The sequence below is a fragment of the Brassica napus genome, chromosome C3 (genome assembly GCF_020379485.1).
Source record: "Brassica napus cultivar Da-Ae chromosome C3, Da-Ae, whole genome shotgun sequence".
Taxonomy (NCBI): Eukaryota; Viridiplantae; Streptophyta; class Magnoliopsida; order Brassicales; family Brassicaceae; genus Brassica; species Brassica napus.
In genome coordinates, this window is record NC_063446.1 from 37,353,675 (window position 1) to 37,368,823 (window position 15,149).

General features: G+C 34.5%; 2 protein-coding genes across 2 annotated transcripts; both read left to right on the forward strand.

Moving 5' to 3' along the window:
- The first annotated feature begins 8,564 nt into the window (after window positions 1-8,564).
- Window positions 8,565-9,768, forward strand: LOC106430944. Its single transcript, XM_013871743.3, has one exon. The coding sequence runs from the start codon at window positions 8,659-8,661 to the stop codon at window positions 9,634-9,636; it is 978 nt and encodes a 325-aa protein (XP_013727197.1). The 5' UTR covers window positions 8,565-8,658; the 3' UTR covers window positions 9,637-9,768.
- Window positions 9,769-13,123: 3,355 nt separating this feature from the next.
- LOC106375940 (small nuclear ribonucleoprotein E) lies at window positions 13,124-14,813 on the forward strand. The gene is made up of 6 exons (XM_013815969.3): window positions 13,124-13,222; window positions 13,306-13,332; window positions 13,415-13,477; window positions 14,153-14,231; window positions 14,322-14,367; window positions 14,470-14,813. Exons 1-6 carry the CDS (start codon window positions 13,181-13,183, stop codon window positions 14,477-14,479), a joined length of 267 nt encoding a protein of 88 aa, XP_013671423.2. The 5' UTR covers window positions 13,124-13,180; the 3' UTR covers window positions 14,480-14,813.
- Window positions 14,814-15,149: the final 336 nt, after the last annotated feature.

The following is a 15,149-nucleotide window of genomic DNA, read 5'->3' on the forward strand; positions in this document are numbered from 1 at the left end:
TCAGGTAGAATACCTTTGACAAAATCAGTAATCGCATCCATACATTCTTCAGCCAAATTATAGTCTGTCTTAATACCCATTAATCTAGTTGCAGATGATAAGACTGAATGACCATCTCTACAATTTTGATACAAAGGTTGTTTTCCTGCATCCAACATGTCAAAAAATCTCCTAGATTCGGGGTTTGGTTCTTCCCCTCTATAATGATCATGTACCATCTGCTCAGTACCTACACCATAATCTATATCCGTTCTAGATTCTTCTAACCTAATATCAGGCTGAAGTTCACTAACAGGCTGAGGTTCGCTAGTACTACCATATTCATAACCAGTTTCCCCATGAAGGTACCAAACTTTATAATTACGTGAAAACCCTTTCATATACAAATGAGTCCAAACATCAAATTCTTTTATAACCTTATTATTATTGCAAGAAGAGCAGAGACATCTTAACATACCACTTTTTGCATCCCGTTGCTGTTGAACAAGCCTCATGAATTCTCCAATCCCTTGAACGTATTCTTCCGTAAGCAAATTGGTGTTCGGATCCAAATGAGGTTTATCCATCCACGAACGATAATAAACTTCTGAAGACATGATTTTCACGGAATTGTTATGACTAAAGAGAATGAAGAGAGAATGAAGTGTGAATGAGTTGAATGAGGAGGGGTTGTATTTATAGGAAATTGCTTACGGACCTCCGACGACTTTCCGACGAAATTCCGACGGATGTAAAGCAGTCCGTCGGAATTCCGTCGGTATTGTCCAATCTCAAACGGCTATACAACGGTCATATATATTTGTCGGCAACAGTCACACGGTTCGTCGGAAATTCGTCGGAAAATACCGACGGAATTCCGACGACTTTACTGTTAATCGGAATGTCGTCGGAAATTCGTCGGAATATACCGACGAACTTCCGACGACTACAACGGTTACATTTTTAATCGGAATGTCGTCGAAAAGTCATCGGCATTTTCCGACGAACCTTGTTTCGTCGGAATTCCGTCGGAAATGGCCGACGGAATTCCGACGACTTCATTTTTTTGGATTTGGTCGGAAATTTGTCAGTAATCCGTCACAAATGTCCGACGACATTGGTGTCCGTCGGAACCTCCGTCGGAATTCGGCTTGTTTTCTTGTAGTGAAATGCTTCATAAAATTAATATAAATTCATATAAAGTCAGTGAAAGTTTGTTCCTATGGAATCGTTTGTCAATGATCCCAGCTATACCAAGTAGCAATATTTGACGACTCAAAAAAAAAAAAAAATATTTCACGACTCTTGGATGGAAGATTAATGAGAAGAAAGCTGATCGCTGCTGGATGAGAAAGTAAAAATATCACTTAAGCGTTTCGATAATAAAAGGAAGCGTTATATTCGCAACATGCTCCTCGTCAAACCGGCTAAGAGGTGTCACATAAATAGCTTGAACAAACGATGCAAACGTAGCTTTCTCTGCAAGCAAGTTATGAAGTTTGTTGACTACATTTGAACGTGGATTTTATAATACAAAGCCATGCAAAACTATCATTTCTGATTTTCCTTCCAAGTTCTCATGTTCCCATTCAACTTATGTTTTGTTTTAAGTTATGATTTCCTATTGCAAGTTTTTCCACATTATTTATGATTTATAATAACAAATACCTTCGTTCCAAAAATATTATTGTATGATGCTAACTTCTGATATCATCAATATGGATAATACTTTGATAGTCAATCTCATAATAAAAAAAAAGAAAAAAAAAAACATAGTACTCGCACCTTATCTATCTAATCTATTAAAACAGAAGTACAAATATCAATTATCCCTTAGTTTTTCAAATTATTTACAACCATATGCCTTTGAAGTAATAAATTTACCTGTCTTTTAGTATTCTTGTCTTTTACAATTTAATTAATGCATTTTCCTAAAATGAAGTACATCAAATTATGTATTACTTATTTAAAAAATATTTTCTATAATCTAGCAAACAATAAATTATACTTAATCAATGTCAAAAATGTAACAAGATTTTATTATTACGGGTTGGTTATCTTTTTTATTTTGGTATATTAACTATGTCTAAAACAACATAAAAGTGTTATAAAAATACATAATATAAAACAAAAAATTGTAAATAATATATTGAATTATTTGATTGTATAAACCAAATATAACAACAGATAACAATTTTGTTATACATAATTTTTGATCCATAAAAATATATTTGCACGAACACATGGGTTACATTTTTAAAATATAGTTTTTACGGTTGACCGATCAAAAAATAAAAAGAAAACTATTCATTATAAATTGTAAGAATATTGTGTTTAAAAATATATATTAAATAATTATTTAATATATATAAAATTTAAAAATATATATTACCATTTATATAAGATAAATATTTTTTTTTTCAAAACAAAAACGAATATCCGCGCGGATGCGCGGATCAAGCTATAGTTATAGTTAAAAAGACAAACGTTGTACATAAAAACATATAGTCCAAAACAAATAAATGTATGTCCTGAATAGGGAATTTGTGTGTTTGTATAATTTTTTTCTAAAACTAATTAAAGACACGAGAATAAAATTTTAAAATACATGAATTCTCATTAAAACGACCTTCAGCTATAGCACACATGAAACAATTTTAAAGTATTTAAAATAACTAAATTCAACTAATCTACAATTAACTAAATCAAATTTTTTTAAAAAACCAACGCATTAACATGGACTATGCATCACATGTTATATAATATTAAATTTACAAACCATAATACCATATAAATAAATAGCCAAATATTAAAAATCTCAGGAATAATAAAAACATATTACAATTTACAAATAAACATAGGGCCTTTTGCAAAATTAACTCAAAATTCAAAGTCAAATCTAAAACTAACCCATGTTTTTTTTTGATTTTTTTTTTGTCATATTCACCCCACAAGTTCATATAATTCACGAAAATGCCATCAAATTTTATTATTTTTTTCCGAAAATGACATTTTTACTCTCTCACCCTCATCATCTTCAAGTAATTACAAGATTGCCATTGTCATCAATACCCCAACCACCATGAACAACCAATTTGAAGCTCTTAATGCACCTAAAATCGATTTACACTCTCTCTTTCTCACTTGTTATGAACTAAAAACAACATATCTTTCACGTTGCCTCCATATTCATCCAAAAAACTCAAGCTTTTGATTCAATTTTTTTTAATGGTTGATAGAGCCATTCAAGCATACTATTCTTGGTGGATTACTTTCGTTTGAGATTCTGGGTGGTTGAAGAAGACTCTGTGTGCTAAGGAAGTCATCTCACTAGTTTAAGGTATGAAATTGGAATTTTTTTCCAGATCAGTTCGTGTAGAAAACTTACCCGTAAGTAGTCTGGCTGTAGAAGACATACGGGTAAGTCTTCTGGTCAAACGGACGACTTACTTGTAAGTCGTCATCTTTGTTTGTTAAAAAAAATCTAGAGAATACCCTAGACGACTTACTGATAAGGCGTCTAGGATAAACGGGTTAGTTTTGCATTTGACCAAATTGTGTCAGATATTTGACTTTTCCTGGATGACTTACCAGTAAGTCGTCTCCGGAAAAACAAAAATTTCAATATTTTATTAAAGTTGGACGACTTATCTGTAAGTCATCCAGTTAGTCGTCCAGTGTTTAGTTTATGTATTAAAAATTTGTGTTATGAACTTATCTGTGTCAACTTCTTTGTCAAATTGCACTACCAAACAAATTTCAGATGGTCTTGCCCTTTATATTATCTGAAATATAGTTACAAAAGGTCACTGCTCAGAAGACTTTCCAGACTACTTATAGTTAAGTCGTCCAACATTCTAGACGACTTAACTGTAAGTCTTCTGCGCATAATATAGTTACAAAATAGGGATCAAGTTCAAATATAAAATAGGGATCAAGTTCAAATACACACATCAGCCTAATCTATCGTACAAAATAATCTAACGAAGCCTATTTATCACCCCTCATACGCACCCAGGTTGGCATCATTGTCCTTGTTTTCGAACTCATGCGCGTCAGGAAGCTCTTGAAATATATCCACCGCCATCTTATCCCTCATAGTCTTCCCGTTGGCCGTAGCAAAGTCTTTTTTACTAAACTTTATCCCAAGAGCATAACATTCAATGTACTTTAGAGTGTACACGCCACAGTCACCAGCTCGGGCCGGAGGTATATTGGTCGGTCTCTCATATGTGAATGGCTTCAGGCTGTATTGGGCACGTTGTTCATCTGAGGAAGCGCACTCAACAAGCAGATAAGGGACCATGTAGAGAAAATGCTTCATTACCACATCGAGTTCTTCTGGGGAGATACTGGAACAAATGCTGTCCCAGACGACTATGTGCCTCTTAGAGATCGATATCCACATAGCAATCCAATGAGTGTCGTTGTAGTTCACTGGCGCATAGACATCATCAATATTTGTCCCCCAAACCTTTTTTGATTGGCAAAATGATGGTATAGTGCCTGCATAATAATTCAATAATGATACCACCAAGTTCTACTTGTCCGTGGTTTTTTATAGAGAGGTGTTCTATAATGACTGCAAACACAAAATGTTGAAAAGCAATCAGTTTTTGTAGACTAAAGCAAGTTATTATGGGAAAAGAAAATACTTACGGACAAGTTTTCAACCAATCAGCGAGCTCCTTCAACTTCTTCTTGTCAATTGGTGCAAAAGGATTATAGCCTGGATAAAGCTTTTTGTTTAAAATGATCACTTTGGCCGTGTTGTTTGCCGTATAAGGAGATTGCTGTGAGGCAACAAGTTTCCTTGTTCGATCACTCTTTGCACGGCAAAGTGCCAAAGCAGCATCCCTCTTTTCCATATATCTAGCATCCTCCTTCTGTAAATCCAAAACAGTGGATTGATTTTTGTCCAATAGAACAAGGCTCGGTTCTGGAGCTTTATCTTTCAAGGAACTAGCATCTGCGGGCACATCTGGACCTTTATCCTCCGGCAAGCTCTTCCTTCCCGCGTTCGTCCCATTAACACTTTCACTCTGCAATATACAAGATGGGTTTATACAATAATAACCAAAGATCCATTTCAAACAATAATAACCAATGACTTTGTCCAAAGATCCATTTCATACACAATAAACAAAGCACACATGTTCTGACATACAAGAAACAAAGCAAATACAACTTTTCAGTTTTTATTCTTAAGACTTTGTCTAGTCAATCTCTTGTTGGGAGAGGATTCGTTACTAACCCCGGGTTCGAGCGTCGGTTTAGGTGGAGGGGTAGTGTTTTGAGATGATGTCCCTTTCCGTTTTGTGGTGATACCAACCTTCTTCTCCACATCTTCCACCCTTTCCGACAGATACTTGATCTCCTTAAGGCACATCCCAAACCTTTCCCTCATGGCATCAACTATGTCCTTGAACATGGTTTTAATATCCTATTTGGTCAACCCACCAACAGTCGTATGAACCTCTTCACTAGCCTCTGCAGTTGCCTCTTCACTAGCCACTGCAGCTGCCTCTTCACTAGCCTCTTCACTAGCCTCTTTACGAGCTTTCTTCCGAGGTCTTGGACTGTCTTCCTTCACTACCTTTTTCTTCGCTGGACTCACAACCGCCGGCTTTGTATTGACCCAAGTACCGGTGACTTCCCAGCAATCCATGGTCCACTTCCACGGTTTCTTCACAAACATGAGTTTAATTATGTTCTCCGCGGGCGTGTCCTCAACATCAAACTCCCATTTTGAAAACATTTCACCAATGTCCTTCTGAATAAAGTTGATCACCCTAGTCTGCGGTAAATAGAAGATATGAACTTAGATATTTACGGATTAAGAAAGATGGAAAGAAAAGACTTCGCAGACGACTTATAATTAAGTCGGCTGGAAAGTCTTCCAGCTGGACGACTTAGTAGACGACTTATAATTAAGTCGTCTGGAAAGTCTTCCAGCTGGAAGACTTAGTACAAGTCTTATAATTAAGTAGTCTGGATAGTTTTCCCAGACGACTTAATTATAAGTCTTCAACTAAGTCATCCAGCTGGAAGACTTTCCAGACGACTTAATTATAAGTCTTCTACTAAGTCGTCTAGTTGGAAGACTTATCAGACGACTTAATTATAAGTTTTCTGCGAAGTCGTCCAGATTGCAGTAAATACCTGACTGATGATAGCCTCTTTAAATTGTATGCGTCCTTTGCGACCTCCAGTATCGGTGGAGACGGATTATTTGGGAGAGGATTACCATAATTAGCACCCAATTCCGGCAGAGCTGTGTACACCCAGACCTGGAGAGCTTGCGCAAACCCATTAATAGTGTAACAACCCGAAATATCTCTGCCCTTCACAGAGTTCATCAGCACCTTAAACGCGACTCTCCCCCATGGATAATTCTCAAACCGTTCTAGCTTCATCACTAGCCTTGCCAGACTAACCCGTGTAGGGGTTGAATATTTTCTCCCTTTAATGTATCCAGTGAAGATGGCAAGGTACGCGAGCCGCTTGCGATCATCCCGAGACCACCCTTCGCATCTCTCAAATGATGCTATTATCTCCTGAGTATATGGCCCAGCTTCGACATGAACTCCCAACATCTCCCAGAAAGAAGTAAACTCCTTTGTAATAACACAGTGAGGTCTCTCAAGGTCCTCGATGTACTCGCAGTTTAGACCAGTGAGGTTTTCAAACTCTAACAGTGAAAACCTCACAGGTTCTGGACCAACGAGACTCCACAGCTCATATTTCTTCTTTATGTCCAGCTGGAAACCGAGCATGTAGTGAACCAGCCTTGAAGCCCAATCAAATCCCAGCTCTTGGAACTTGATGAAAACTCTCAACTTCGACTCATTCAGCTCTTCATATTCGTCATCATGAAGAGCTTTCTTTAAAGCAGTATGCAACGTCCAACAAGTATGATACGAAATGCTATGCACTGGGGGGGGTTCTTCCCCTAATGTATGTATCCTACGGAGGAGTTCTGGTATATCCATTTTTTTTCCTGCAAAACAATCAAAGACAACCATCTCAAAACAATCAAAGACTTATAATTAAGTCAACCATCTCAAAACAATCAAAGACTTATAATTAAGTCGTCTGGCAAGTTTTCCAGCTGAAAGACTTATAATTAAGTCGTCTGGAATCCAGATGGAAGACTTTGCAGACGACTTAATTATAAGTCTTCCAAGACTTCCAGTAGAACATTTTAAAGCAGACCTGAAAATTCGGAGAAGATATAGTCGCCTTCGACATAGCGGTTATATATCTGCAAAAATAGACGTGAAAAAAAAAGAACGAGTGTATAAATTGATAGAGACAACGTTTTATGTTCATCTTTTCCTTAATCAATCACTCGATAGTAAGAGATATAACTTACCGGCGGCGGAGTTCAACAAGACGCCTCTGAGAGAATGCGCGCTAGGGTTTCCTCTCAGATCTTATATAGAGGAAGCGGCTGTGAGAACGACGGTGATAACGGCGGAGAGATAACCGGCGGTGAGAACGATGAATTAGAGAGAATCGGCGGAAATCGCCTTTGAAATCGCTTTTGAGAGAAACATCGTTAGGGTTTTCTGAATTTCGCCAAACAGTGAATAAAAAAAATACCTTATATATGTCCGGTAAATAATTCGGTTAGGTTTAAAAGTACATTGAAAAATAAAAGGTTCGGTCCGGTTTGGACGACTTACTCTTCCCAGACCCTAAATTTAACCCCTAAACTAAATTGACTAAATTAACTAACTAACCACGTTATAAAGCCGTAGTTATACTTAAATAGTGTTTACTATACACAGAAATAAACACACTTAGGTAACTTTTAAAGTTTTCAAAAAAACATTTATGCATTCCAAAATCTAACCCTAAGAACACATACAATACTACAACATATGTTGGCAAAACCTAAACCAAAGAATATCATGGCTCACTACTTTCACTCATCTATGTTGAAAACAATTAACTTTTGTTATATCTTAATTTATATCTCTTAAAACATATGTTAGTTAATTACATGATTTCAATTTTTTACTTATCAAAATAATTTTTACAAATTTTTTAAATTACTTCTAAGTAGAACTACTCCAGGCGACTTTCCAGTAAGAAACGTTAAAAAAATTCGGTTTTTTTGTTTGTTCACAAGGAGCTGGTTGTAATTTCAATAGCCTTTTATGTTACTTTTGCATTTGATTCAAGTTTGGGTTTACTTTTTCATTTGAGTATATTTGACAATTTTCCCATAAACATAACACAAATATACGGACATTAAGCGCGTAGCGCGGACCGAGCCTAGTTTAAATATATACAGACGTTTCGATATTTTACATTCACACGGTGTTGCTTGACCGTTGTTTCAAGCGGATTTATGAAAGCGCGTATTGGTCACGATCATGTGTTGAGGAAGGCCTGTCGCGATCAGGAAGTCATGTTTAGACTTTTTCTTCGACGTGTTATATTATATATGTCTAAGTCTTCGTTTCTATCTTATAATTTTGGATGAAGAAATACAAACCAAAGACTTTTCCTCCATTGAAAAGTAGCGAACCAATCAATTAGTAGTTAGTACCACTAACTTAGTAGTATATAAACAGATGGGTATGAATATATGATCTTATAAACCCTCACCTTCATTTCCAAAACCAATATCTAAAAGTTTTTCATTTTTTTCTTTCTTTCTAGTAAACCATGGGTCTATTTTCGTTTTGGAAACTTCTAAAGGAGGTTGTGGGTATGTTAAACGAATCCCGCAAACTCTTTCTAAAGAACAAGAAGCTGATGTTCTCTGTCTCTGTATTTTATCTCTTGCTCAATGGTTTACTTTACTTATTCAACGTCCTTACCATTACACCCGAGATAACAAACTTGACCCAAGATTTAAATTTGTTACCTACGATGGATCCTAGTAGCCCGGAATACATGGCCCAACTTATGAAGGTCTTTGCAGATTTTCGCCTATTTGTCGTGTCTTCAGACATCTTTAACGCTGTCTCCTTCATCATCAACCTTTTATCCGTTCTAGTCATCGTCCAGGCTTCGGCTCTTACTTATAAACATGAGAACGTCAAGTTCAAAGATTTTGTGGTTCTGATTCTTAAATCTTGGAAGGGACCTCTTGTGACCTCTTTCTACATTTCTCTCTTTAGTCTTGGCTACTGTTTGTTCTTCGTTATAATCCTCTTTCCTATTCTTTTGTCATCTTTGAGTATTGCTTCCTTGTTTTCCTTAGTAGCCAAGGTTTTCGTTTTACTTGTTCTATTCTTATTGTTTGCGTCTTATTTAGCTATTGTCTGGTACCTATCTATGGTCATATCAGTACTGGAGGAAACTTATGGGATACAAGCTTTGGGGGAAGCTGCAAAGATTGTTAAAGGGATGAAGCCAAAACTATTCCTCTTGAATATTTTCTACGGTTTATTGATCTTTGGTTTAGCTCAGATCGTGACTCTAGTGAGTCTAGTGGTTGATAGGAGCCAGTCGTTTGTGGTTACCTTAGCCATCGGTTTGGTTCTAGTGGTGTCAGCATTTGTGGGGATGTTTCTACTTATGACTTACACCGTTGCATATTTCCAATGTAAGAGCCCCCACGGCCAAGACGTTGAGTCGCTGCGGGATGTTGAGTATACGACGCTACCCACTACTTCGCTTATAGGAGCATTGCCTTGAAATCGTTAAAAGAGACGGACATGGATGGATTGTTTGTTTCGTTTTGTTTTGGGATTTGGTATATACTGTTATAAATAATCAAACGTTTGGTTGATAATAATAATAATAAAAGGCTCTAGCAGTATTTGCTTCTTTTATACCGCTTATGCTGCATATGATATCCATCAGAAACTGTTGTCCCAAAAAAAAAAACAAAATCCATCAGACACTCATAATCCCAATGTTACAATAAAAAAATTTCTTAAACTGTAGAACAAATAAAAATCATAGCGATTTTTTATGACAACAATATATAGCAATAATAACAATGGAAAAAATACAGCTCTTATAAAATTTTAGCTAGCCAAATCAATGGAACTTGATATACCTAGTACCATTGTTGATGGGACAATCCAGACCCTCCATAATACAAAAACACAAATCACAGTAAGACGTAGAACAAATGAACAAATCACATATGTGTTAACTTAAAGTAGATGTTTTTTTTTTGTTGACTTGTTGGGACTTGACGTCACTTCTTGAAAATAAGACTCAAATTTCGAGTGAGACGAGTAAATATAACTATAACAGAGAACAATTTTTTTAATGAGATTTTCAGTTAAACAAGAAAATTTTCTGCTGCTTGTTAAATTAACTTAGCTTTAGTTTATCTTATAATTTTCCCCATTAATCTTGACAGATTGATTAGAGCATCATTATTGCTGAGTCATTAATAATTGGTCCTTAAAAATTTTTTTTTATCCGATTTTAAAAAAAAAAATTTAAAATTAAAAATGATCCAATCGTGGGCCGCCACGTTTCAATGGGGTCCACGAACAGTACATGGACCAAACCAAAATGTTTCTTAGTTAGAGACTTTTTCCCTCGATTCTGGTGTTTTTGTGGACCCTTCCTCTTAAAGACCAAACTAAAAACCGCAATAACTTTGTCCTTAGCTCTTTGTTAGTTATATTAAAATTTTGTAATTTTCCCTAGTCCTTACAGTTAGTTGGTTTGGCATATCCCCATCATATATTAAAGATTAGCATACAAATATAACAACGATTTAGAAGAATGATAAATAAAAATTTCATCGTTCCCATTTGAAGAACATTAATTGTAAAAGACTCTCTTGAGTATCTCATCTTTTGGGACAAATGACTCTCTTGAGTAGCTCATAACTAGAATAATAATACTTTATCGTAAAATAACTATGTTTTTATTTTTAATTAAAGAGAAAATTTGGTCTAATGAAAATTACAAATATATTAAAAGTATCTGAAATGTTACCTCTTTCCTTTCAATACACACACTTTCGTTTTTATTTTTATTTTAAAATATTTTAATAGCTTGATACCATTAAAACAATTCACGGATGGCGATGCCTTTTACCTAATTTCCAATTGGTAATAAGAAGAAAAAAAAAAGATTTTTTTTAGACGACCTGGATAAGGATATTCAGTTCCCATCTTCAGAATAGGACTTTAAATCATGAGAATTAGATAGATATGGGGAGTAATTGGTCGGAAAAAAAAGGGGATAGATACGTAGAGTGATAATGGCTTCATAACTATACATGTGTATGTTTCACTAATCTTGCAGGATTTGCTAAAATAAATGAATTAAAAATGTAAACCACTAAATAATTATATGTTTTGATAACTAGATGAACTAAACCAAAGTGAAAATTTTATCCTCAAATTATTTGCAATCGATAGTCCTGATAAACAGAATTAAAAGCAAGATTTTTTTTTCATTTGATCATTTATTCATCATCATAGATAGGGGTGGGCACTGTTAGTACTGTAGCTTCCAGTATTTGTTATTTGTTTTGTACAGACATCTGAATTTCTTATTTTGTTTTGTTTCGAAAAAATGCGGATATTCGGTTTTCAGATATCCGAAAAATTTATAGATTTTTGCGAATATTTACAGATATTTACGAATATATCATCCATTTTGTTTGATACAAATAAATCTAAAAAACTATACAAATTTATTTTCAAAAATATCTTTTACATAATGTAAAACAAACAGTAAAAACTATATGTTCCATAGAATTTAAAATTAATTAATCTTTTTATAAAACATAAATTTTAAGAAAAATTGTAGTTTATAAAGATTTTATATTTTATTAATTTAATACTTTTATAATTAATTTTATAAATGAATTTATTAAAATTATATGTTAAATAATAAATATATAAAATTATACTTTACAACTCTCAATTTAATTGTAAATATACTTATATTTGTATTAAAAACAGAGCAGATCAGATATCTGGCTTTGAAATTTTTAGTATCTTTAAGTTGTTTCATTTTTAACGGATATTGATTTTTAATATTTGTTTTGTTTCGAAGACTTACGGATATCCAGATTTTTCTATTCGAATTGAATCAAATTTAACGGATAGAATGTCCATCTTAATCATAGATAGGTTCTGCTTGTCCTTATTGTTGTTTTTGTAAATATTTGTGCAGTAATAAGAAAATGAGCCACGTATTAGGTAAATTACAAGGCTTTCCTTTTTCATTTTTTTTTGTCAAATCCATCATTATTGGTACCTCTTAGGCTTGGGCATTTTAATCTAGACCCGAAAATCTCAACCGGAACCGATCTAAAAATACCCGATCCGAAACTGAACCAAAAATTTACAAGTACATTTTAGATCCAAAATTCTTTTACCCGAAATAACTGGAAACGAAAGGAATCGACCTGCATAGACCTGGACCCGAAAAAAAACTGATCCGAATAGACCTTTGGTCCAATAAGAATCGATTTGTACCCAACTTAAAAACATGTATATCCAAAACTATGATTTTTTGTTTGTATTTTATATATATTATTTTATGATTTAGTTGAAATATCATTTTTGAACAATATTTTTTATTATTTTGTAATATTCTTAAGAAATATAGAGCTTTAAAAGGTAAAATTTAGAGTTTAAAATTGTTTTATTTTAATTATTAATAGTTTAATTTAAAGTATTTTGTAAAATTTTAGATATATATGACAAATGTCGACTAAATTTGATAGAGTTTGGGTATTTCATGTCTTTTTCAGATCCTAAATATCCAAACCCGATCTAGATCCGATACGGACCCAAAAATTACAGATATGTTATATGTATTTTAATTATAGACCCGAACCGACTCGGACCTAGAAGAACCGATCCGAACCCGAACCAAAAATTTACAAATACCAATTGAGTCCAAATGTCTAGGAACCGGCCTGAACTCGATCCGAAGACCCGAACGCCAAGGCCTATTACCTCGTCCTAGTTTGTGTTGTAGCTTACCTCTTCAACAGAATTATGTATTGTTGAACTCTGAATAAAGTCTGTTGCATAAACAGATTCAAATTCAATGAAAAAGCGAAGAAGGTTTGAAACATAGTCGTATTAAATTATGGGGTAACATTACATTTGAAATATCTACAAGGACCATAAACGAATTTTAATAAAAATGTTATAATCTTGCTGTCTCTCTAGGGTTTAACATCTTCCCCCCCCCCCCCCCCCCCCCCCCCGAAGCGCTGAGAGAGAGAATTGAAACGTCGGCAGCGATGGCGAGCACCAAAGTTCAGAGGATTATGACCCAACCTATCGTACGTTACCCCCTTTTGATATTGATTTACTTTCTCTCTGTTCCTTGACTGAGTTTCGCTTTGTTTTCCGGCGGCGGATCCAGAACTTGATTTTTAGGTTTCTTCAAAGTGTAAGCTCCTTCTCGACTTTTGCTTTGCTTAGAGAACCATTGATTTGCGTGGTTCTGATTCGTGCTCCCTTAAATGATGCAGAAAGCTAGGATCCAGATTTGGCTTTTTGAGCAGAAAGATCTGAGGATTGAAGGAAGGATTACTGTAAGTTTTCACTTAGCATGTTGATTATGTTAGTAATGGAGCTTCATAAGCATGAATTAATGAGATTCATTGAGTTGGCTCTCCAGAGAGTTTTGAATACATCTGCACTGTGACTAGCTCCTTAAGTATTTGTTGATATTGTTTGGTTTGGTTATTTCAGAGAAGTGTGAGATGATGGTTCATTGTGTCACTCTTATTACCTAATTATGTAGTTGCTTGCTTTCACTCAGATACACTATAAAGACTGTATCTTTTCTTAGACTATGTGCTCATTCAGAGAAACTTAACATGTATGGTTGTCATTCTCACTCGCTTAAAACTTGGAGTTGTGTTCCTTGTTACACTTCCGAATGCCTTTAGGTTTGTGATTGTATCATTCTCATTGGTTTGAAATATTTTGAAATCATTTTCTTTATTGCTCTACTTTTATTATTCTGAGTTATAGAGATTCAAGCTTTTCATTAATTGATTCTGAGCTACTTCAGAGAAACTCGAGATAAATGATGTTGTCATTCTCCTTGCTTTAAGTCTTAAACATACTTGACGTTGGATGGTTCCTTGTTTCAATTTTGTATCGCTTTACTTTTCTTTCCCACAAGTCTATCTTAATTCGGAAAAAATTGAGATCGTGACATTACCATTGATTCCTTGTTTCAATTTCTCTCATTTTTACAGGGTTTTGACGAGTACATGAACCTTGTGTTGGATGAAGCTGAAGAAGTGAGCATCAAGAAGAACACCAGGAAACCACTTGGTGAGGACTCTCACTCTTTGACAACAAGTCTCTGATTTGATTTGTTTGCTTTTGGTTCAGTAACTCGAATGTGTAAATGCCTATTTGCAGGGAGGATTCTACTCAAAGGAGACAACATAACTCTGATGATGAACACGTAAGTTAACACAGTCTCTACTTTGTCCTTTCTCTTTTTTCATGTACCAACAACTTGTTCTAGAAACTGAACACACAATCATATCCATTTTTTTGTTGACAGGGGAAAGTAATGTCTGTTCTCCACAAACTCTCTCTAGATGATTAGTGGATTCGACTGTCTCCAAAGCTTTTGCTAAATATATGTTGAGTTGAGTTCTTCTTCAGTTAACTGATAATGCCTTCTTCTCTTCATGATCGTGTAATAATATTGCAATGTAGTGACAAGTTTGAAAAATTATGGAACTTGGTTGAATCTTATGGATGGTATTGTCCCTTTTGGTTTGATGTAATGTGGAGTCCTCGTAGGTTTTCAAAAACAAAAGTGGAGTTTTTATATTACAATTTGATAAAAACGATATTTGTTGCAACTTTTTTTCAGATGAAAAATTTAACCAGTTTGATTTAGATTAAAATGCTGTCTTGATTTGTATAATTTTATGTTTGGTAACCGCCTAGAACCCAAAACTATAAATAACAGAGAAAATTATAATATTACAATCAGTATAAATGCTGTCTGTACTTTAAATTAAATTGATGCCAGTACCGTAAACCTTAACAAGACTAAAGTTAGCTACACCAATCAGAATAATATGTGAAAAAAATAAGTGATGGTTATCGTTTAAAGGTGTTGTGTAAAGTTAACATAGAAATAAAGAAATCTATGAACCTAATCGTTTACCATTGCAATTAGATCTTTAAATTCGTGTAATCTACATAATAAAACCACATCGAATCTTATCT

Excerpts from the sequence above, each read along its gene's own strand:
- LOC106430944 (XM_013871743.3), top strand. The coding sequence starts at position 8,659 with ATGGGTCTATTTTCGTTTTGGAAACTTCTAAAGGAGGTTGTGGGTATG.
- LOC106375940 (XM_013815969.3), top strand. The coding sequence starts at position 13,181 with ATGGCGAGCACCAAAGTTCAGAGGATTATGACCCAACCTATC. Across the intron at positions 13,333-13,414 it reads TTTTTAGGTTTCTTCAAAGT|AAAGCTAGGATCCAGATTTG; the intron begins GTAAGCTCCTTC and ends TAAATGATGCAG. Across the intron at positions 13,478-14,152 it reads GGATTGAAGGAAGGATTACT|GGTTTTGACGAGTACATGAA; the intron begins GTAAGTTTTCAC and ends TCATTTTTACAG.